Here is a 23820-nt window from a genome sequence, read left to right as displayed (position 1 = left end):
TGCCGCCAGACACACACGCCTAGAGTTAAGAAAGAGGCTTAAAAAAGAGGCTCATCGCGTCAGGACTGATGTCACCGCTGCCGCCAAACCCTTTCCAGGGCTCTGGGCACCCCCGCCTGACCGGAGTCGAGGCCGGCCCCGGGCCCCCTCAGGCGGCCGCCGGGGTGCGTGAGGGGCCGCCGGGCCCACCCGCGTCGAGCGGGCCCACCGCCTCTCGCGGCCCGGCCCCGCCCGGGGCGACGGCGATGGCGACGGCGATGGCGACAGCGATGGCGATGGCGGCGTCGGGAGGCCCCGCGCCCCCGCCCCGCCCGCCGCGGCGGCCCTACACAATGGCGGAGCGGGGCATGCCGGGAGCTGTAGTTCGACGGGCGGGCGCGGGCGGCGGCGGGCGCGGGCCGCCTGCCACTCCCGTCGTGCCCCGCGCGGGGTGAGGTGCCCGGATGTGCCCGGCGCCGGAAGAGAAGCGGGTCTCTTCGGAGCCGGCCATCTTGTGCGGCAGCGAGCAGGGCGCGGGGGCCCGGCAGCATCGGAGGAGGATCCCGCCGACGGGGGCCCATCATGCCCGGACACCTGCAGGAGGGCTTCGGCTGCGTCGTCACCAACCGCTTCGACCAGCTCTTTGATGACGAGTCCGACCCCTTCGAGGTGCTGCGGGCGGCCGAGACCCGGAGGAAAGAGAGCGGCGGCGGCGGCGGGAGCCAGGGGGGCGGCGGGGCCCGCGGCGGCCCGGCGGGCGCCCAGACCAACTCCTCCGGCGGGGCCGGCGGCGGCGGCCCGGGCCAGGCGGGCGGCGGCCCCGGCAGCGCGGCCAAGCAGCTGCGCAGGGAGTCCCAGAAGGAGCGCAAGAACCCGCTGCCCCCCTTCGCCGCCTCCGCCGGGGGCGCCGGCGACCGCCGGGAGGAGGGCAGCGGCCAGCCCGGCGCGCCGCTGCGGAAGGAGGGTGAGCGGGGCCGCGGGGGGCTGCGGCGGGGGAGGGAGCCGGGCGCCGCGGCGCTGCCGGGCCCGGCCCCGCCGAGGGGCCGCCCCTCGCCCCGCGGGGGCCGCGTCCCGCCGCGCACAAAGGAGGCGGCGGCGGCGGGAAGGCGCCGGAGCGCGGCGCGGCGGGCCCCGGGCAGGGCCGAGCCCTCGGCTGCGGCGGCAGCCCCGTGCCCGCGGCGGCGGCCTCGTACCCACGTGCGGGAGCGCATGGCGGGGCCAGCGGGCCGCGGGCGGCCGCCCGCCCGGGGCACCTGCGTCGCGGGGGCCGCCCGGCTGCAGGGCCCGTTAGCGGCGGCGCCGGGGCTCCGGGAGGGGGGGCGGCGGCGGTGGTGCAAACCGTGCTGCCCGGCCGCACGTGGCCGCGGGCGGTGTGTCCCCAGGGCCCGGCCCGCTCAAAATGGAGGTGTGCGTGGGGTGCCCGGGTGCTGCCTGTGTGCCGAAACGTCTGTTCTCGCGTGGCGGGGCAGGGAGGAGGGCGGGCTGCCTGCCGAGAAGGGTAACGTGAAATAGAAAATCCCAACGACGCATCCTAAACTTAACCTGTGTTTCGGGTGGCCTGACGTATTTGACAGGCTGTCTGGTGGTCCCTGGGCTCTCCAGAAGTCACTTGGGTCGTTTTTCTAGGGACGGTGCTGAGAGGAATCATGTATGTATTTTAATAATAGGTTGCGTGAATTCTCAGCCGTGTTTGTGTAAATATCTTATGATTTTCCCCACACGGGAAACTTTGGGGGGAAAAAAAAGAAATCAAAGTTTAAATGGGTTAAATGAATATGCTGTGGGCAAAGTAATTAGCAGGACACAGCTCTGCATGAAGAGGGGTGGAGGTTGCACACACGTGTTGTCCCGTGGCCGGCAGTTGCACTGCGCACAGACTTCAGTGCACGTCAAATCGGTCAGAACTCCGATTAAATTGGAATCCTTGAAATGTAGCAAAGTGTGGTGACAGCAGTCGATGTGTGGGTGAGGCAATAACTTGCTAACTGCAGCTTAACTCCAAGTGATCTTTTCAGAAACGCGGCTAGTTCAGAAGAGCACAGTGCCACATGAAAGCATACTTTAGCGTTTACTGCAGTGCATGTTGCAAAATGATTCTCCACCAGCTTTTACGCTTTTTAAGAAAGAAAAAAGTTCTAATATATTAGTTGTTTTAGAAAGTGGGCCTCCCAAATGTTATTTGAAAACACCTTGTGACAAGCTTTGCTTATGGATCTTTTGTACTTTAAAGCTTGAGATTTGTTTTTCCCTGTGAAGAGTGCAATAATGTGTCCCGAGTGGCAATTTACTAAGCCAATGTCCTCTGGAAATATTAGTCAGATACAGAATTATGGTGTTGTCCCACATGAGGTACACCTGTAACATGGGCAGTGGTCTTTGGCCAAGACAAGAGAACGCAGAGGGTTTTTGGTAGGGCTAGCAGTCTGTGTTTACCTCCCAGTTTTCACATTCGTTTTCAAGAACAAGCACTACTTTGCTATGAAAAAAAGTATTTCGTGGCTTATTATAGTAGTGAAACAGAGAAAGTCAGGCCTGCTTTTGTAGCAGTGTGTATGGAGCGTTGTAGTAAACAAAGTGACTTTGCAGTCTGAAAATTTCTATTTTTTGTGTGGGACAGTAGCGCTAACATTATAAAGGCGTTGGGTGCCATGGTATCGCTGTGTGAATGTATTGCCATTTAAAACTATTCGACTACGCTGTAAAGGTGCAGATTATTTGACTGGTGAATTACCAGTTCAAAGCTTTGTGATACTATGAAAAAGAAATAACTTGTATTTTTGGTTAGGCTTCACCAGGAACCGGGTTTTTCTGAGCGCAGGGTGTTGAACTCGAAATTCAAACGATGTCGATTATTCATTCCAGTTCTGCAGCATACCTCCTATGTGACACTGGCCTGTTTGCTTTCCTTGCTGAGCTTTTCTCTTAAAATGAAATGGTTGTCCTTAGCTTGAGAGTCCTTTTCAAAGTAAATGTTAGTGAGTTTAACCCCTGTGTTTCCTCGGGGAGTGAGGATTACTTAGCAAGCAATATATGTCATGCAAACTTCATGTTAAGTACAGCTTGTAAGGTGAGAGAGACATTGTTCATTTGGGTGTGTTGGCTTGGATATCGTTACAACTGTAACTTCTTTAGCCCCACCCAAATATGACATTGCTTGTTAGGCAGGAGCTTACTGCTTTCCAAAAAAAAAATTTAAAATTGGCAGCTTTTAATTTAAAAAATAGTTCACAATTCTTAAGCCAGCCTTGGTGGTTTGCTTAGTGTTTTTTCCCTAAACATTTGGGCAAGAAAATAGTATAACAAACAAGAGATGTGTTTGGCCAGATCTTTCTGAAGAAGAGTAAACGGGCCTTTCAGATGAGTGGAAAAAACCCCTGTCTTTAAAATCCTTCTGTTCAGGTGTCTTGGTGAAGAAGATAATGCCCATGGGGAGTTATTATTTAAAAAAAAAAAAACAAACCAAACAAACAAACACCCCCCCCCCCAAACCCCAAAAAAACAACTTTCAGAAGGCAGAGAGAGGGAGGGAAGGACGCTAGCCAGTTCAGTGGCACAGTGTATTCTTAAGCTATTTTAAGTAAGTGCACAACGAGGTGAGTCTTTGTCAGGAAGCATGTACTGGACTGCGAGGATTGGTGTAGATGAACACGTCGTTTAGTCACTGACCAGTACCTACTGTCCTGGGCTGCCTGCTCATCGGGATGCAAGTGACACCTGTCTGGGTAAGGGTGGCCCTTGTGGGAGAGCACACCCTGCCCCGGGCCCTACTGCTGGCCAAAAAAGTTCCCGAGAAGAGCGTGGTGGGATGAAGCAGGGTGGCTGTCATAGGGGCTTGGGTCCAGCGTGGCGGCGCTGACATTGTTTTGGTGCGCATCAAAATAAAGACCACTTGTTTTACCTGAAAAGCACCTTTCAGAGAAAACAAAAAAATCTTGCTTACCTTGATTCTTCTTTGAAAGTTGACACTATCATTTTAACACGGATTACTAATGTATTGTGTGCTCTGACAGGTTTTGTTTCCTACAATATTGTAAGAGTGTACACTTGTACAAAATACAATTTGATTGAAATGCTGCATAAAAATGTGAATAAGAAGAGTCAAATGATCTACAGTGACTTTTTTATAAAGGTATAGTTTCTCAGATTATCTAGTCATAGGGCTAGAAGAAAAACTTCAGTTCCAGCTTACCTTCAATATTGTTTTATGGTGTTAGAGTCAGTATCTCTCCCAGAGCAGCTCCACATTCCGTTGATGTGTTTCACCTAATGTTTCAGGGATAAGACGTATTGGCAGGAGGCCTGATCAGCAGCAGCAGCAGCAACAGCAGGGTGAAGGCAAGCCTATTGACAGGAGACCGGAGAGACGACCTCCTCGTGAACGCCGCTTTGACAAACCTGCTGATGAGAAAGGCGAAGGAGGAGAATTTTCTGTTGATAAGTAAGAATTTTGTCTTGCCTGATAGGAAGTTTTGATAGGAAGGGGCTGTTGTGCCTTTTGCTACTAAGTTAAAAAAAAAAAAAAAAGGCAGATTGAATCAACATTAAATTGATTGAATTAAATTTTTGTCAGTCCCAAGAAAAGTATATGTCATGCAGAATGTAACACTTTTCTTTCCTTTTCCATGATTTTGTTTACAAACTTGGCTCAAGTTATAGACCAGGAGCGATCGAACATGAACAGTTCCATTGGTTTAACTGAAAATATGGCTTAAATCAGTAAGATATTCACCATATCTCTCTAAATCTGTAGCAGATGGGTCAGGAGAGGAGCTCAAGGATAGCTGTTGCCTGCAGGATGAGATTTGTTTGCTGTTACAGCTGTTGCTTAAATCCGTACAGCTGACTTCAAGGCAATAAAAGTTAGTCCATGTAGGTGTTTATACCTTGGCTGCAGTGACTTCAGATCTGGAATTGGTGAAGCCATCTTATGTCTTTTAAAGTCTCTCGAGTATCATGTGGCATCCAGAATTCAAATGTTCTGAAAGTAATGTTCAAATATTAAAATTTGAGTAGCCAAAGTTAAAATCCTTTTAAAAATAAGTTGGGTGAATGTGAGTTAAATTGAAATTGTAGTATTGGCTAGGGATGTAACACAACACAAACACTGAATTTTGGAATTTAGTGCCAGAAATGCCAATGAACGGTAATCCGTCTGAGTATTTGTTTCCAGATTCTAAAATGCAGACATTATATGTTAGGGTTTCTTCAATATAATAATATGACATTGAAATTAGAGCCTCGACACAGTTACAAACAGTAATTATCAAAGGAAAAGTAAGCAAACAAAATTCTCAAACGAGAAAAAGAAAACCTTGAGCCATGCTGTAAATTTTTGGAGGGGAGATATTCAAGTTTGACTGTTCCATGCCAGACCCATTCTTGACCGACCTATGCGTGGACGTGGTGGACTTGGAAGAGGACGTGGCCGTGGCCGTGGAATGGGCAGAGGAGATGGGTTTGACTCTCGTGGCAAACGTGAATTTGACAGACATAGTGGCAGCGATAGATCGTAAGCCTTTAACTTTTTTTTATTGTGGGGGGTTTTTTTGGTGACTATTCTTTACAATTAAAAGACATTTTAAAATTTGCCTTTGAATTTCTGTATCTGGACACTATAATGTTAACTCAGTTTTGTTAGTTCTGTTTCACATTCACATTTCAGCGGCCTAAAGCATGAGGACAAGCGTGGTGGCAGTGGATCACACAACTGGGGAACCGTCAAAGACGAGCTAACGTTAGTAATCTGTAATTGCTCAGAAAACTATTAGCAGAATATTAATAAATCCTAATTCTTACAGCTTGCAAAATGTAAAGATTTAGCTGTCTTTTCTGCCTTTGATTTTGATAATTTTTGCTATACTATTAAAGCAGCCTTCTCAGAATTTAGAAAACTAGTGATTTCTTGTAACATAGAGATGGCTTCACTGTTAAAACCAGAATTTTGGGGAAGTTTGGAATGGGGGGTGCTGTGCTGGTTTTTGAACAATTTTTTTACTAAAAATGAAACAATTTAATTTTAACAGTTTTGATAGGTTAAGCATGCTTTTTTACAAGTGGTACATTGAAAACAGTATTTTTAATACCCAAATCCATTTTGTGTCTCAAGGTATAGCAGGAGGCTTTCAGAATGGGTACTAGTAAGCGTTGTGTTGGTGAAAACCATTGGGAAGGTGGAAAGCATAGAATTTAAAAGGCACAGACAGCACCAATTCTTAATGAAATAGTTATTTTTAAAGAAGAGTAGGTTGGGTAAATCCATTACGAAAGTCAGTCATTAATCTTACCTAGCTTTAACAGGGATGAACTTTTAAAAAACAAACCTCCAAACATTATGTAATTGCAGTGAATTGGATCAGTCAGCTGTAACTGAGGAAACGCCAGAGGGAGAGGAACATCCACCTGCTGATTCTGAAAATAAGTGAGTACCACCCCTCTTAATGTTCTTTGATTGCTTCAGAGGTGGTATTACTTTGCCTTGAACCTCTGATACTTATTCCTGCTTGTGTTTTGCCAAACTCTGATTATATTTTCTTCAGTAGATAGGAAGTTATCCACAGTGCTGCTGAAAGACTGTCTCTTTAAAAACTGCATGTATAAAAATTGTTATCTTGAAACTGTTCATTAGTGTCATGCAGGCTCTTAGGTCACTTGCAGATTTGGTTATTAATAATCAGTTCTAATACGCTTAGGGTCTCGGGATTGCAACTCCTAAGTACCAAATCTAGAAGCATCTGTGCTTATTACTAGGTAGAACCGCCAAGCAAAAGGGATAAAAATGTTCTGCCAGTGGAAGGCAACTTTTTTTTTTAAACTTAATTTTTCAAAACAAGTGTTGAGACTGTGACTAGCATGTAGAAGAAAGGTTGTATCTCTTTCATTCTCCGGCTTCTGTGTATGCAAGCAATTTTCAAAGAAGTTAACTTGATTGCTTCACCTTTCACTTGGACACTGTTACAGAAGAAACCGGTGACTTGGGTGAATGAAATAAAGTAACTAGAGAAGCAGAATGAGCAGTAGTGATACTTCAGTTGATGTAAAAACGTGATACAAATTTCTATGGTAGCGTAGTACAATAAAAGGTTTTATTTCAATGAGGAATGTGCTTTATGGTGAATTTGAAAGACAATGGCAAACAGATAGAATTTTGAAAGAACTTGTTTGCCCAAGAGTTCTAATGTGGAGTTTGCTATAGCTTGATTTCCCCATCAATAACTTTGGTTAGTGCTAGAGGTACAATTACTGTGTAGAGAATAAGAAATTGATTTAGTTTAACTAAAAAAAGACTAAATGCTATTACTTCTCTAAGGTTGTGGTGGTCCAAGGTTAAGGTTGTCTTTGTATACAGAAGTAGTATGAGAATTTTTAAGGAATTACAGCTTGAGCATTGGTCAGGAAATGCAAGCTAGCTAGTCCTTAAAAAAAATTATATGTATTGGAAATCTGGATATATTAAATTTGTGGTGTCTGCAGTATTTCCTGGATTCTTATTAGTAGCAGTGTCCTGGTTCTTGACCAGATACAGACCCATCCATGCGCAGATCAGTTATCTGCGAAATTCTGCAGGCTATTTGTATGTTTTTTTTCTTCTTCCTCAAATCTGCAGAAAATGTGCACTCAGTTTCAAGCATACCACATCTGTTGTAATCTATCCATTATCTTTATAGAAAAGCATCTTTACACGGGTTAGTTTGCAAGTTGGCTAGTTTGATGTGGACCTCTAACCTAAATGCTTCAGCAGAACTGTAGGACGTTTTACTGCAGTAAAATATGCAGAATGCCAAGGGGTCATATCTTTGCCTTGAACAAAAAAAATGCTTCTGAATATATACCACGTCAAAAATAATTCTGTCCTCCAGAATGAGGAAAAATTGAAATACAGTAATTTTGGCGTAAAACCTCTGCATTATTACATCAAAAGTAATGGCTCCAAAATGAAGATCTTTTCTCTTGAGGCTTTCATGATCTTTTTGCTGCGCATACATGGCACTAGTTTTCTATAAATCAGAAATTTAGTTGCGTAAACACACTGAAGAATGACTGGAGGATTGATTGCCTCTGTAGTTGGAATATGATCTGTTATTGAGCATAGCGGTTGTGTGTTTTACTTAAAAATAGCTCTTTGGCAGAAGGTAGAGGCACCAGAGATTTACAATGAGGTGAGATATCACATAAGTATCTAAGTTGTATGCTGTTGTTTTTTCAAGTTAGCCGAAAGTAAAAATTCTTTCAGTTAGCTGGGAAATTAATAATTGTCTTTGGTTCAGTAAAGGAAGCAGACTATCCAAAGCTGATTAAATTCTGGTTTTTAAAAAACTAACAAGTGCTCTCTCAGTGCCTTATCTCTCTCCTGAAGGTTCAAGTTATCTCAAAAGGGGGAGGGGGGGGGGGGGGGGGGGGCTCCAAACAAGTCCATTGCAGAAGTTAGGCTTTCATATTTGTAAAGAAAATTGTCATTAAGGTGGAGAATAGATGGCATGGTCAGTGTTAATTTTAACATTTTGCTGTGCTGTGCTCACCATTTGGTTGCTTAAAGGTGTCTGGCTGTGATTTTTTTTTTTTTTTGGCACTCTGGCTAAAGGAGATGAGTTCTCATGTGTGCTGTCTGAGTGGTGGAAGTGAGGGCTTTTTATATACGCCTCTTAACTGCTAAATACTCAACAAACTTTTTTATAATCTGGTACCGATTAACAACTGAATTTGAATTTGTTGTATCTAGAATGTGAGTTCTAAGTCATGACCATAATATCCATGAATTTACTACAGAGAGAATGAGGTTGAAGAAGTTAAGGAAGAAGGTCCTAAGGAAATGACCCTGGACGAGTGGAAAGCTATTCAAAGTAAGGATCGTGCAAAAGTTGAGTTCAACATCCGTAAACCAAATGAGGGTGCTGATGGGCAATGGAAAAAAGGATTTGTTCTTCACAAGTCAAAGAGCGAGGAGGTAAAGTGGTTTTCAATATTTGCTAGTATCTGGATTGTATAGGTTTTTCTATTGATATGCACTTCTTGGGGTGGAAGCTCCGTTCTTTGAGATGCTGACCTGTAGCTAAAAGTTTATAAAGTGGGAACAACGTTTCTCTTAATAAAACTGAAGTTGTGCTGTAGCATAAGTAGCCATTCTTACTGTGGTTAGTTTTAGCAGTTGATCTGTACCCTTAGGTTGGTGTGTACTGTATTGGAGAGTACTGTATACTGGAATACTGCTGCATCTGGGCAGGTCACTTTGGAAGGACTGTCTCTTGGTGAGCGTTTTAGAAAAAGGTTGTTAATATCAAATTTATTTGCTGCTTTTTTTAAAGGAAGCTTATGTTATTTAGCATCTCTGTTAGTCTCGTGCAGTACACAGATTTATGGTGCCTGCTAAACATGATGTAAGATTGAAGAAATACTGGTCATGCCTTAGACGCCTTAATACCTAAACTGTGTATTTTGAGTTTGTAACATGGGTATCTTGTCATTTTGTAATATGTAAACAAGTGTCTTTGAAGCTTTTGAGAAACCAGGTGAAACACATTTGTATGCTTCAGTGATATTCAACGTAGTTGCTGTAGAATTATTTTAAAATTGTAGTTTCTCAAGCATGCTCATTTAGTCATTGCTAAATTTTAATTATTCTGTTCCAAGATAGTGAGAGTGGCAAGGAGAGACATACTCTTTCACTTCAGAAGGGGAGGGATGTGCTGAGAACTCTGTTTTCTAATGCAGGGCTGCATTAATCTTTAACACTCTGTAATATCCTAAGTGGTCCAGTGTTAATCAGTGGCCTGCAACTTTGTATACCAGATGGTTCTGACTCTCTGTGAAGTAACTATATAGTATGTAATATGCTGTTTGGTCTTCTAATATGTATTTCTGCTTTTTCACACCTTGTCAGTTTTTTCTTGTAAGCTGGGGGCATAATACAGATGGGGAGGCACTGTTCAGTACTTCCCAGTGAAAGCTCCGTTTCTAATCTCATTGAACTCAGAATGAGTTTGACTTCGTGACAATCATGCTATTTTCTTTTCTTGCTGTGTAAGGTAGTTCAGCTCTTTAAATGATTGCATATCTTTTTGTTTACCTGAAGCTGTTCAGCGTTTGAAGTGTTCATTAAATACTACTTTCTCTGGCTTGTGTAGAAAAGGGAAATTGAGTTAGACTTAATGTTGCTGTATATTAGAAGAGTGTATTTAAACAGAAGTATTTATGTACTTTACCAAGATTTACTAAACCTGTAGTCCTTCAAGTTCCCCCACCCCCAGTCTCTCCGAAGCAGATTTATTTGACATTTAGTCAGCAGAAGACAGTCTTTTTTAGAATACCTGCATGTAGGATAGTACAATAAGATGGCGGTACTCTTGAGTAGTTTTGAAGCTAGAAAGATCCATACTGTGTTTTCCACTCGGAAAATGAATTGGTAGTTAACTCAAACCCCCAAACAAAACCAACGAGAATAATCGGATTACTTTCATGGAAGAACTGACATAATTAGTAGATTGTTCTATTTGAGAGGTGTATTCGGTTAACTTCTCTTCAAATAAATGAGTCCGGTATTTTTAACACTATCACATAAGAAGTTAATGGCTCCTTGCTGTATAAGCACAGAAGTGAGATATTAACAAAACTGCCTTTAAATGTAGATGCTTTTAGCCTGCTTTTATTGTATGTCCAGCAGATGTCTTGCCCCGTTTCACTTATGCATTGTTCACTCATCCCATGGGAAGCAGCATGGGGGTTTTTTGCGAAGTATTATAGCAGAACAGCTCTATAATACAGGCGTCAGGAAAGCCTTCACTGCTGCTCCTTTGTGAGCAGGTTTAAAAGGTGGAATATTTAGAAGTTGTGAACAAAACCTACCAGTCACCTGCTGTTCTTTTTCTGTTTGTCCTCTTGGACATACTTACAAGTCATGAAATTAAGGTTGATGTAAGGTTTCTGTGATTCTTATTGTTAAGAAGGGAGTTGATGTGTGGAAGTGACTTGGTTTATAGGTAAATTCTGGTTTTCGGCCCCAAATCTTCTGTAGTCTCGTGGCTGGAAAATCACAATGTGCCCCAGTAGATTTTCTCAGAAATTTGAATTGAAGTGTTGTGATGACCACCCTCATTCCTGTAGCTTGAGAACTACTGGGAGAATACCCTAGGAATCTGGGGGGAAAAGAGAGCGTGAGGATCTAGTACTGTTCATCTGCCTTGGTCTTGTGAAAGAGCTGTCCTCCTCCTCCTTGCGCTCTTCACTGAGGGGTGAAACGCTTGACTCTGTGTGAGGTCTTTTGTCTTTTTCACACTTGCTGTGCAATTACTAGAAAGTGATACTTTGTAGAAAATGAACTCTTAATACTGTCTCAGATTCTTGCTGGTTTAATATGAAATCCCTGTGTATTGGCTGCCATAGTCTAACGAGGCTCTTTCCAGGAGATCGGGTTGTGCCATAAAATAGAGATCCTCTTTTTTCCTTCTCCGCAGGCTGGTTTAGTGGCTTGAAAGTTCTACTGGTGCAGCTGAACAAAAAATGGGAAGGAGTTACATTGTGGAGAGATCTTAAAATTTGTTCAGAAAGTTGGATGCAAGTCTCCTGGAAAGATTGATACACTAGTAGATCAGTTCCTACTCTACGTATCTGCTGTGCCGTGCCTCTTTCCTGTGCCGTCAAACTTTCTTGCTAATCTAATCCCTTCCTTAGAGGAGGTTGCAATGGGAGACTGAGAAACATGTTTTGGAAAAGAATAGTTCATCTTCTCAAAATTTGGAGGAATGACTCTTGAATCGAGGCTGTGCAGAAACCTTTTCTTATTAACAGTCATTTTAAACATCCCACCCTCTTATCTGTCTAGTTCTGTACGCAGCGTGCCTGATGTATTGAGGTGCTAGAGATCAGCCTGCATGCGTGGTCTCTACTAGAGTTTCCAGCAGCTTGTGTTAAACTTTTTTGGTATCGACCTGAGATTTCTCTTGTCTCCACGCCTGTGGTATAGTCCATCCTCTAGTCTTTCTGGATGCTTGCCCAGCTGCTGATCTCATCCTTTTGCTGCTTCATGTGCTCAGTGACATCTGTATCCAGCAAGTTCATGTGACCTTATTACCTGTTGTTTCTGTATGTAGTTGAGTCTCATTTCTTCCTTTTGTTTTCTCCCTTTGTTCCTTTTGTCACTTTGGCGTGGACACGCAACTTTCATCAGACAAAGGCGATGACAGAAATGCAGGGGAGTCTGCTGGAGTCAAATGAGGTACTTATCCTTTATATCTAACTGGTAATACCTGTGTTTTAATATGAGCCCCTTCTGAAATGAAGGTCTGGATATTAAGAAGTCGCAAAAATAGAGAATACAAGTAGATACAATATGGAGCTCTTCTGTCCATGCCTGTTGTCTAATTGTGCACCATATAGGACCCTTCATAATTAGTACCCTTGCTGCTAATTGAGCTGAATTCAAACCTTATCATAATGCTTCTATCATGAGTCTTTTTATTTTTTGTTGTTGCTGTTGTTTTTCCATATCTCACTGTCTGCTTTGGCCCCCTTTCCGTTAGTAGCTTACTCTTAATTTTTGACAGCCTTCCCCAAGACCTATAAGTGCAGCAATGCCTTCGAGAAGCTACCAGTTATTAGATCAGAGCACTACTGAGAGTTGCCAATACATATAAATTAAATGCTTCCAAAGATGATTCAGAATAAGCAATTTGTACGATATGTCTTTGACTGTTGTCGCCTCAGTGATAGAAGAGCATGAGGAGAACATGCCAAGTCTTTTAGTGGTGCTTTAAATTAGCTTTAGTTATTTTGGATGAAGAAATCATCAGATTACATATAGAATTTGCTATTTGTTGGGTTTAGCGGTTAAACCAAGGTTAAGTTGTGAAAATACAATGGCTTTGGTAGACTGTAGCGTTTCTTTTTTAAGCAGTAACAGTGTAGGGAAGGAAATGCACAGAATTATTGTACAAAGCCACTGATACTACCTCTCAGAACAGAGAGTGCCATACAACTACCACTAAGTTGAAAATACCATCTCAGTACCCTGCAGCGATCAAAACTGTAGATAAAATATTAAGTAGTAGGAAAGGAATCAAGACCATAACAAAAGGTATTGTGTACTGTTTTACAAATGGTTGGTGTACTTATATTTGAGTAGTGCCATGTCAGGCTGAGATGTGGAATGACTCTTCTCTGAAAAATAACTGTTTAGGCTAATTTCCTGAGTTTGGAAAAGAGATGTCTGAGGGAAGGGTGTGCGATTCAAATCTATAAAATCAGGAGTGGGGTGGGGACTGGTTGTTACATGGAATACATCCCAATGAAATATGTTTGAAATAAAGCAGCACGGAGAGGTATTTCTCATTGTGCCTAATTAAATGGCAGTGCCCTCCGTTGCAGGACGTTGTGGAGGCCAAACGTACGACTGGGCAGAGAAAGGGGTAATTAGATTGGTGGGGGAGAAGGCTCTTTATGGCTCTGTACGTTATGGTGCTTGTGACTGACTCAAGGAATCCCTGAAAGCAGCTTTCAGCCTTTTGTCTGCAGACCTCTGTATCCAGTGCCTGCCTTACGAAGGATCCACAAATGGTAATTAAAGGGTATAGGGCTTAATTGTGCAATATGTTGCCTTTGAAAGAAGTCAGCATATTGTGTAATTACATCACAAGAAAAGTAATTTATAGTCAGTAGGCTTAAGCTTGCACTCGGCACTTCTGTAGGAAAAAACAAGCAAACTGAAAATTGTTGTGCCAGAAATTAGGTGGTTATAGGAAAAGAAAGAGTTGTATGTTGTCATGGTTCCAAAAGGTGATGATTGGGCCTTGTAAAAAGGCAGAGTGCTGGACTAGATAAACCCTTGGTGTGATCCAGTGTGGTGACTTTTACATTTTGTGTATCATAGGTGCCAAACACTGACTTACACGGAAAAATTATTGGTGCAAAACAGGAAAAATAAATAATTTGAAAACACTTGGTTCTTTTTGTCTTCAGCGTGTAATAATTTGAAATACTCAAATGTGCTGAATAGTAGCGTTTATGGTGTTAAGACGTAACTCTTCGGCCCATACCTTGCTCCTTGAGGCTCAGGTTTCTCACTGGGAACCAAGCAGCTGTCAGAGGTGGTTGTATCATGGCAAAGGTGGTGAGAGTCATATTTTTCACTGTAATTGGTGAGACTGGTTCTCTGTTTCAGCATTAATGTTTTAACTACTTCAGTTACGTTGTGTTTGAACTGTTTGTGCCTTGTTTGCTGTTTGTTATGGCTAATACAAACCAGGAAGGGATTCTTACCATCTCCCTTGTTTTAAATATTTATACAGGGCTAAGCAAATGAGAAAGTGTAAAGTACTCATTGAGCAAAGTAAAGATGGGTTACCAAGTAAGTATTTAAAAAGAATGAAATGAATTGGTAGAACCTGAAGATTTTTCAGGATACGAAATGAGAAGAAGGGAAATGCTAGAGCGCTGTACTGGCTTGGTGGTAGTCAGTTTGGTCTCAGATAAGCCTAAACGTGTTCCTCTGAAGGAACTCCAGAGCTTCCCTGAATTAGCTTGGAAATGCAAAATACCTTTGTTTACTCAAGCGATTATTTGATTACCTGTATGTGGTTTTGTCATCTGCACAAGTGGTATAACTTGATTCCTAGCAATTCCTGCACTATCTTTTAACTTGGATCAATCAAGGTAATCAATCATCAGTTTGGGAGTGCATTTGGAGGTGAACACGCATGCTGTGGTGGTAAGAGTGCAACTACAGATGAAAAAGTTTCTTTGGCGATTTTTCTTACTCATGGAGAAACCCTCATTTCAGGCTCATGCTGAGGACTCTGTAATGGATCATCACTTCCGCAAGCCAGCAAATGATATTACATCCCAGCTGGAGATCAACTTTGGAGACCTGGGCCGCCCCGGACGTGGTGGCAGAGGGGGACGGGGTGGCCGAGGGCGTGGCGGCAGGGCCAGCCGTGGAGGGAGAACTGACAAGGTAAGTAGCTACAGCTTTCATCCACAAAAGAGTTTAGTTTCAGTTGTTATTAGGATTTTCAAGCAGATAGTTTTAGGTGTCTTCTGTATTTCTGAGGGAGTTGCTCTGACAACAAACACCGCATTTTAAAACAAAGTAAAGTGTCTGTTCTTACAAGTTTACATTAAACTAGGCTACTGTTGGGACAAAAGGGTGAATGTTTTAGCAATGTTCTTATTAAACACAAAAAAAGAGAGGGTGGGGAGTAGGTTGGATTAGAAAAAAGGGTCAGTCTCTGAAGGTTGTGTCTAAACCCCCAAAATGACTCTTCAGTACGGACAGATCTGAATGTACTATGAGATGCTTCTGTTTGTGCCAGAGCAGAACAGCAAGTGTTAGCGCAGTTATTTTCAGACACAGTCAGGATGGTCTGTCTGCATTGTGACCTGTTGGGGTGAAAGACTGGTGTTACGGCTGCATGGTGTATCTTGAATTTGAGGAATTTAGAGTTTTTATGTGAAAATAGGACTCTCACTGTTCTTTTCTAATCTGCAGTAACTTTTCCTCCTCTAGTCCTAAAGCCTAAGGAAATACTCAGGACTAAGTACTGAATGGGGTTGGGGAGAGAACATGTAAAGTTGAAGTATTGTAGTATAGCTAGAGTAAAGATTTGATTTTAATATGGATCATTTATTTGGCTTAAATGCATCTAATCAAATTGTTACTCACTAGAAAATGAGTTCTGTCTGTGTGGTGTGGCTTTCTTCATATAGACCAGACTTGCTTATTTTTGTCTCGTGTAGGACACAGACTTTGTTTTCTTTTACACTGGATCACTTCAAGTTTTAGGCTTATTAGTTGCAAAACTCTCTTCGGATATCAATATAAGAAAGTTTTAAGGAATGGATATTAAATGGTGGTGGGGTTTGCTCTGAGTTGTTTCACTAATATGGCATCTTGCTTCTTCAAGAATGCTGTCATAAAGTAGTTAAAAACTTTGAGATCTGCAGCTTATTTTATCTTGACTTTGTTTATTTCCTTCCAGTTGGTTAAGGAGTTTGACGTGATCCACACACCCAACCAGGTTGGTGATCTCTGGCGCTTACGTTACCTGTGAAGAAGGCCCTCCTGTTGCAGGGGCTGTAACACTGCTTTCTGCTTTTGTGTAATGAGCAACTGGAGATACTAAGGCAACAGGCTTAAGGCCCTGCTGTTACTTTTTCACTCTAGTTTGTGGGCTGGGTACTTCTGCAGTGTCTTAGTCTTGCCTATAGAGGTTGACGCAGCTTTTATTGGAATGGTTGAAATATATCTTTGTCTTGATAAATGAATATATTTACAGGAAATTCCACTATCCTGGCTCTTCCTGCTCTTCTTCTCTTCCACACCCCTCTTGGAAGTATTCTAAAATACTTAATTTCTGCATTTCACTGTAGCACTGTGTTTTAGGTGGGGTACAGAGCCTTTTAAGGAAACTCAGTTAGGAAAGTACTGAGGAGATTCTTGGTTAACCTGTATGAATTTCTAGGGCTAGTTTGGCACAGAAATTCCTTTTATCAACAGCTAGTTTGTGACTGGGAAAAGGTAAACATCTGAAACTTAATTTGTGCTACAAACAGGTCTCTTCTGTAACACCTCAGCCATGTCCCTCAGTAAGAATTGATGGCTATGTGCTAGTAGAATAGTGTAAGCCCACATGTAGGGATCTCTTTAAGAATGGAAAGAGATGTACTTGTAACCTTGTGCGATAATCATCTGCAAACAAGGTCTGTTTGCCTATGATGCCTCTTCAGATAGCTTTCATTCAAAAAGCAGTATAGGAGACTTTCTAGTCCTTGGAATAAAAAAAAACATTGCTTATCGTGGGGGGAAAAAGTTGCTCTTGTAGTAACTTGTTCAGTACTAGACTGTTTACTCCACTGTAGTGTGTACCTCTTTGAAAGCCAGTATTTCCCTATTGAATAGGGTTCAGGTTAAAATAGTTTTAAAAAGGAAGAATTCCCACCCCTGTCTGTCTGGGGTGCGGGGAGTTCCCCCTGCCCCGTGCAAGTGCCTCCCAGCCTGTCTGCACAGGGACAGAGGCTTAACCTTGTCCCTGAGCCCGCTGGCTGGGCCCCAGCATGTGCCCGCAGTTGAGCGGTGCTAACGTCGCACGCTGCCCAGCTCAGCTGTGCACTGAGCCGCGTTTGCCTGGCAAATGGAAGGGCTTGGTAATGTGTGAAGAATTAGAAATGCAGCAGGGCTTGATGCTGCTGAAGGTAATAACTTTCTGATATTTCTCTTTTCAGTCAAGTGCTTCTGCTCCTGATGTAGATGACCCAGAGGCTTTCCCAGCTCTGTCCTAAACTGGATGTCATAAGCCAACCCTGCCCTCGTCGGGCCTTCCTCTCCGAGGCTTGCATGCTTAAGGATCCTAAACAACTAAGAAATTTAAAAAAAAAAAAAAAGGAGACTGTCATTCATACCATTCACACCTAAAGACTGAATTTTATCTGTTTTGAAAATGAACTTCTCTCGCTACACAGAAGCAACAATATGGTAGTCAGTTTTGTATTTAGAAATGTAATGGTAGCAGGGATGTTTTCATAATTTTTTCAGAGATTATGCATTCTTCATGGATACTTTTTTGTATTGCTGCTTGAAAATATGCGTTTCCAAACTTGAAATATAGGTGTGAACAGTGTGTACCAGTTAAAAGCTTTCACTTCATTTGTGTTTTTTTTTAATTCAGGATTTTAGACATTTTCCTCAAACTACAAACTGGGTTTTAATTATTGCACACTATTTCCGTTTCCTTAATTGCTGTTTAGCAGATTTTTATCAGCCCATGGTCTTTTGGAACATGTGAAATTTTAATTTGGCACACTGTTAGTGCTGTATGGAATACTAACTCCTGGAGTACTTTAGTTTTAATGCTTAATTTCAGACTTGGAAAAACAGTCATTTTTCATCTGTTTGGTAGTTTGTTTACGCAAAATCTTTATACAAAATTGATACCAGATACTTGAAAAAGATTCTGAGCATATTGGTTTATAGTTAAATACCTGTGTATTGATCCAGCAATGATGTGTGGATAATTGGTCTAAACAGTTTTTTAAAAGTAATGTATTACACCTTTCACTCACCCTTTTTACCTTTATTCCCTCCTCCTCCCTTCAACAGAACAAGATGCTTTGTTGGCCAAAAAAAAAAAAAAAAAAAAAAAGGAGTTTTTAAATTACCTATGCTTTTTCTTTGAGAGGGTACCCTGTGGATTGGAGTAACCTTTCCTGTTGTTGGAGCTGGGAGGTGGGGGAAGGTGGTAGCTGTTGCTCCGGTAGTCCGTCTGGACTCCAGCTGGGACGTGGAATTTAGCAGCACAGTCTGACAGGAGTACATCAGTACCCGATGTATTCACAGCACTGCTCCGACAGTGGCAGGTCTTCTGAAGAAGAAACCGCAGGCCTTGGCTGGGTCTGGCAGGAGGGAGTTTTGCCTTACCGTTTCAGATGGGGACATTGCAATCTGTGCGCGATACAACAAAAAGATGCAAAACAAAACCCAACGCTTAACCTCTCCGTCAAAATTTTGTTCTGGATTTGTGCAGTGTTCAAGATCTGATTGCTAGCTGACAAATGAATGTTTTTCAGAGCGCGATTGTAAGAAACCCTTTCTACCCCCGTAGAAATTTGCCGTAGGCTTCATTTAATCCCTGTGAACAGGATTACCACTTCAGTACACAAAAGGAGTTGAGAGAATGACTAATAAAGAGGGTTTCTTAGGGTTTTTATCTGCAGCATTTGTTAGGAGACTAGAAACAGGTTTCTCATTTAATGTTTTACACTTTGGACAGCTTATAACATATTTGTAGTTTCTTAACTAGGTAGATAGAAAACAAAAGGTAACGCCCTATTTTTTTAAAAGCTGTACAGGACAGGCAAAAAGTATTGGAGACCTTTGAATATGAAATATCGAACTCCTTAACTGTGGTGTTTAGCTGGCTTGCTTTATCTGAACTATTTTCTACAAAAGTTTGTGTTGTAAACCACTGTTAATATCATTGGATTAGACTTTTTAGTGCACTCACCTATAGTTTAAAGTTCCAGGCTGTGAGAAGGAGGCAAGTTTTCAAACAGCGGATGGTAAAATCTCTTGGTTCGTTTCTCCTGACTCTAAGCACATCTTACACAGGCGCTCAGTGGGGGGGGCTGCTGGGGGTCCAGCACTGAGTAGTTCCTCTTCCCTCTCCCTTTGTGGTTTGGTAGAATGTGTTGCAGTTTCAGCGTTAGGGCCACCTTGGGTAATACAATTAAACGAATGCCTTGATATGCAGAAACACACTTGCGGAAAAGCTTTCTTTGTAACATAAACCCTCCTCCCCTTATCCAAACTGTATATTTGCTGCTTCAGTTGCCACTCAGCTTTTGCTCCAGATGACTTCTGGGCCAGCCAGTCAGTCTTTTGGGGCCTTGCTAGCCGGGCTTGGTCAGAAGCTTTCCCTTCTCCTGCTTTAGAGCATAGAGCAGTTTCCCAAATGGCATGTCACGTATGATTTTCAAGACAGCTTGTACTTACAATCAGTCCGTCTGCTGTTCTGATAGATGTAAATTTGCCTCTTTCAGTCCATTTGTGTCAAGAACTAAAACTGTGAACATATATCTTTAATATTGGTGGGTGTTAACTGAAATAAAGGTTTATTTTCATGCTCTTTTAAAAATGTCATGAAAACACATGGGAGATGAAACCGCTTAGGTTAATAGCGTCTCATCTAGGTTCTGTCCCAAGTGGTCCAGTCTGCCTGTGGCAATGGTGCCCAGGCATTTCCATTGCCAGGAATGGACTTTGCCTTGGGAAAATGTCTCCCTCCGAGTAGCTTATTTACAATTAAGGAGCTTGCTCTTTAGTAACATTTTCTGTCCTCTTGCTTGCTACTTGTGCTGTCACGCCAAATCCAGAGGACTAGACCTCTTAAAATCTGAACAATTTGAAAAAGATGGTCAGCATAAAAAGTTGGAGAGAAACAGAGAGAAGCACATGGTGCAAATTGGCTTTTGAATGTAACGATGGCAAGGTTTGAGCATGAAAGTTCATCTTACAGATTGAATGCCACTGATGCTGGGAGGAAACAAGACATTAATAAATGCAAGTGTTGGCCATGTGGGAAAGGGCATAAATTCTTCTGAAACATCAGAAGTCAGTGTGAATATATGGTGTTTGCAGTTCGAGGAGTTGAGACCACTCTTACCTGTAATGACTCTTTGCCCGTGGAGATTGGTTTGCATAGCCACGCCTCTTGTTTTAATAAACGCAGGACATATGCCTAAAGCTGACACTTCCAGCATCTGCTAACCTGCTTCTTTTCTAAAAGCATTACAAGGACCATGTTACCTTCATTTTGTACTCCTCTTCTGGTCTGCCTTCGCCAGGTAGCAGCCTCCTGGCCAGGCTCAAGGTGTCTTTGAGCAAACGCCGAGTGCCCCGACGCGGTGGTCGGCAAGTCCCTTGCTGCGCTAGAAAAGCCAAACGTAATATTCTTGCTGGGGGTTGTAACCTGACTGTGGGGAAAACGGTTCATTTGCCCTTACGGGGAGACTTTCAGGTAGGAGTTTAAAAAGTTTGGTCGTTGTCCTACTATTTGTCTCTTGAAGTTGGAGTAAGACTTCACGTGAAGCCCCGCATGACAATTTATGTAGAGACTTGAAGAGCAAGGAGAAAATGCTCTCTAGTGTTCTGTTGTCCATATGTTGAAGTTGAAGGTCAATATGCAGAAATAGGTGAATGACAAAATAGTGCGCTGCTTTTGCCTGTTTTTTAAAAAAAAAATCCCTTTTTTTGGTAATAGGTATCTTAATTAGGTTGTACGCTGCTGACTTGAGGTACTGGTTTGTGATGCCCAGCCAGAATCCTCTTGCCGGGGTGGTTGCCAGATTGAATCTGGAGAGCACGAAAATGGAGTTCTGTTGTCTTGGACGTCTGACCCAAGTGCGAGTGAAACGTTTGCCTTTGAGTGACACCGAGCCAGTCTTAAAGATGGAAGATATCTGTGCAGCAGGCTGGAGACCAGACCTTGGAACCAGCTGCTAGACTGAAAAAGTGAAATCACAGAGCTGGTACTTGACCAAAAAAAAAAAAAAAAAAAAAAAGTCTTGCACGCTTTCTGTGTAGCTGGCAGTGCGAGTGGCCTTGTGCGGAGGCGGGGAACAGTGCTCCACTGCCTCCCCAGAGACCGGTCTGGGTGTAGTTTGTTTGTCTACCTGACGTGTGTTATTTTCCCAGGTGAGCTGCCTGACAGCAGTGACAAAAGGCAGTGCAAGAGGAGGACGTAGACTAACAAAGCTATTCTCACTTTCTGCTAAGCTCTCCCCTAAGAAAGTGGCCTTGGGTTTGTTCCTAGCAGTGGAGTGCAGCGGTGGCTGCCCGTGCCGTGCGGGGCTGTGGCTGGAGCCCGCAGGCTGGTCGCTTCTCCTCCAGGACTGAAGCTTGCAGGGGTGACACCGCTTTGGCTCAAGTTGGAGGGCGTGCAGAGCTGCCCGTGGTCGGGTGTTTCTGAGAGATGAGTTGAAGCATGCTGTCACTTCATTCCCTGGAAGAGAGAAAGCAAGTAGGAGCTTACAGGTTGTTTTTTTTTTTTTTTTTTTTTCCATATTTCAGGAATGATCACAACTTCAAAATAAGAAAATAAATGTGAGGACTTGAGCCGTGCTATGTGGCTGTCACCTGTGTGCGGTCTCAGCTCTGGGTAGTCGTACAGCTGTTGGCGTGTCTTCCGTGTTGGCAGGGAGCGATAAACCCGTCGGCTTGCTGGGGTGCGCTGCAGGAGAGGAGGTGAGCTGGGCCGGCGCTGATGCTCGTGTGTGGACAGTTCAGCGCGAGCCGAGGCTGCTTCGGTTTGTCTGTTCACTGCCCTGGGGTGTGAGCTTGCCCGTAGTTACCGATAAGTGTGCTTGAGCTGTGTGATCTTCACCCGTGAGGTGCTGCTACAAAGGTATGGTAGCACTGAGTGAGAGGTGAGGGAGCTTTATTTTGCTTGCACGCTCTTTGCTGGGCGGAGTGAAGGTAAATCGGAGAGGGGATTGGTTTTACTGCAATCTTTCGGTTCAGCAATTTGAATTAGCACATGCCCAGCATGCCCAGTTGCGTTTGGGATTTGTACTCCACAAATTGCAGGATTTCCCTTTTCTTGTATGGAGGACAAGGAAAAGACGTGCTTCTGTCCTTTCTCCTAAGGAAGCGCCTGAAGGTCTGTGGCTCGCTCAGATTGCGTGGCACTTGCAGGGCAGCGATGCGGAGCAGGAGGGAAGCATGTCGGGACAAGATGGCCATTGCTACTCGTGCTTTTTTGTGCAGCGGTTCCTTTTAACAGTGGATCACTGTTTACCTTTGTCAGATTTGGATGAAGACGCTAAAAGGGGCGGCTGCTCTGCAGATCGCTTGTGGACTGCTGTTAGAAGCTCTTTTCACGTGGAAGTGCATCTTCCCCTGCTGTCCTGTCTGAGCACGTCCGAGCTGTGACCTTGAGCGTGGAGGTCCTGGGCCAGTTTGGAGGTGGCAGTGAGGATGCAAACAAGTCCCCGGGTTGAAACACTATCCCAGAATACAAGTCTAACCTACGTTTTTGGTAACTACGTGAGTAGGGCTGCATCGCAGAGCTGCTGCGAAGCCTCCTTGCACGTGGTTTTATTGGGAGCCTGCAGATCAAAAAATCCTGCCGGCTTTGACACCCCTACTGAAAGCGTGGGTGGAAGCGGGGAGTGTACGTTGCTTGCGTTGGTACCGTGGCGAGCCAGACTATGTGCTGTGTCTTAACGAGTACGTGCACCTCTCTCGAGCGAGAGGCTGTGTCGTGGGCATTTGCTGGCACATCCGGGAGTCGTGTTTCTTCAGTGCACCATTTCTGCCGTGAATATGGTGAGCTCATGCCAAGTGGTTGGGCAGTAAGGGTAAGTATTCTCGTCCTCCAGTGACGGCTGAGTTACCCGGCAGGAGGAATAAGCTTTGCCGTAGCCGTGATATGAGAAGGATCCCTTGGCGTGTCTGGGAGAGGTCGTGGGCAGCGTCCTGCCGCAGGTGAGCTGAGGGGTAGGGGCAGGGCCTGCGCTCCCTGTGCTGGGATGGTGGGGGAACGGCTGTCGTGCGTGCCCGGCGCGGGCGGGCCGTGCGAGCGCCGTAGCCAGAACGTGCGTCTCGGAAGCGGTCGCTGTGCTGCGGAGGAGCCCTCAAGCACACGTCGAGAGGTTGCCGGACTGCAGCACGCCGGAGCCATTACCTGGAGTGCTGCTGCTCCTGCTCCTCTCCTCTTGCAACGTTTCCCCAGAGCGCCTTTCCCTCTGCTTTGGGAAGGCAGTTTCCTGGGCAGTAGCTGCCTCCAGTCTCTTTCAGTTCCTTATCCCCCAGCAGTGACTCTCAGCAGTGCCGCACACCGTCACGCCCCCAGCTTCGATTGCAGGCTCCAGCGACCGAAGGTGTCTCGGCCAGGCAGCGAGGCTGGGTTGCTTGGGGGGTTTGGGGGTGTCCGGTGGGAGCTGGCAGCGAGCGGCGTGCTGGATCCCACGGGCTGCTGAGGCAGCCGAGCTGCTCTGCCTTTACCAGGACGCATCTCCTTCCTAGGAATTCATGCGGCTGCGGGCTAAGAACAGCTGAATCATTGCTGATGGTTTTATTTTGTTTTCAATACACAGAAACGGAAGACTGGAAAGCTAAGGTTTGAGAAGAGCCAGGGTGTATGTGATCGCTTGTGCTGATCACAGGGAAACGCTCTGGGCGTTGCAGGGAGGTGCAGAGAGAAGTCACTGAAAGCCGAACACGAGGAGAGCTGGTGCCAGGGCTTGAATTTCACGTTCCTAAGAAACCTTAAAACTCACGTGCGTGCAAGTATTTGCGTAGACTCCCACCCACCGCGGAGGGGGTGTCGCAGTCCAGATGGAGGTACAGACCTCGGCAAACCA

The 23820-nt window shown here is 44.3% G+C and overlaps 1 protein-coding gene across 4 annotated transcripts; it reads left to right on the top strand.

Annotated features, from left to right (window-relative positions):
* The first annotated feature begins 441 nt into the window (after positions 1 to 441).
* Positions 442 to 17593, top strand: SERBP1 (SERPINE1 mRNA binding protein 1). 4 transcript variants are annotated; one of them, XM_075508956.1, is made up of 10 exons: positions 442 to 943; positions 4255 to 4417; positions 5351 to 5488; positions 5642 to 5713; positions 6323 to 6397; positions 8743 to 8920; positions 12137 to 12184; positions 14744 to 14917; positions 15942 to 15980; positions 17185 to 17593. In XM_075508956.1, exons 1-10 carry the CDS (start codon positions 562 to 564, stop codon positions 17239 to 17241), a joined length of 1326 nt encoding a protein of 441 aa, XP_075365071.1. In that variant the 5' UTR covers positions 442 to 561; the 3' UTR covers positions 17242 to 17593. The 4 variants fall into 4 exon arrangements, with proteins under 4 accessions (XP_075365071.1, XP_075365070.1, XP_075365074.1 ...); XM_075508955.1 differs by having other exon boundaries at positions 5618 to 5713; XM_075508959.1 differs by lacking the exon at positions 12137 to 12184.
* The last annotated feature ends 6227 nt before the right edge of the window (positions 17594 to 23820 follow it).

Source organism: Mycteria americana, chromosome 7 (assembly GCF_035582795.1).
Source record: "Mycteria americana isolate JAX WOST 10 ecotype Jacksonville Zoo and Gardens chromosome 7, USCA_MyAme_1.0, whole genome shotgun sequence".
Lineage (NCBI taxonomy): Eukaryota > Metazoa > Chordata > Aves > Ciconiiformes > Ciconiidae > Mycteria > Mycteria americana.
This window is presented reverse-complemented; position numbering and strand designations above follow the sequence as displayed.

Coding starts and splice junctions, on each gene's coding strand:
- SERBP1 (XM_075508955.1), top strand. CDS start 562: ATGCCCGGACACCTGCAGGAGGGCTTCGGCTGCGTCGTCACCAACCGC. Junction 4,418..5,350: donor GGAGAATTTTCTGTTGATAA/GTAAGAATTTTG, acceptor GTTCCATGCCAG/ACCCATTCTTGACCGACCTA. Junction 5,714..6,322: donor ACCGTCAAAGACGAGCTAAC/GTTAGTAATCTG, acceptor ATGTAATTGCAG/TGAATTGGATCAGTCAGCTG.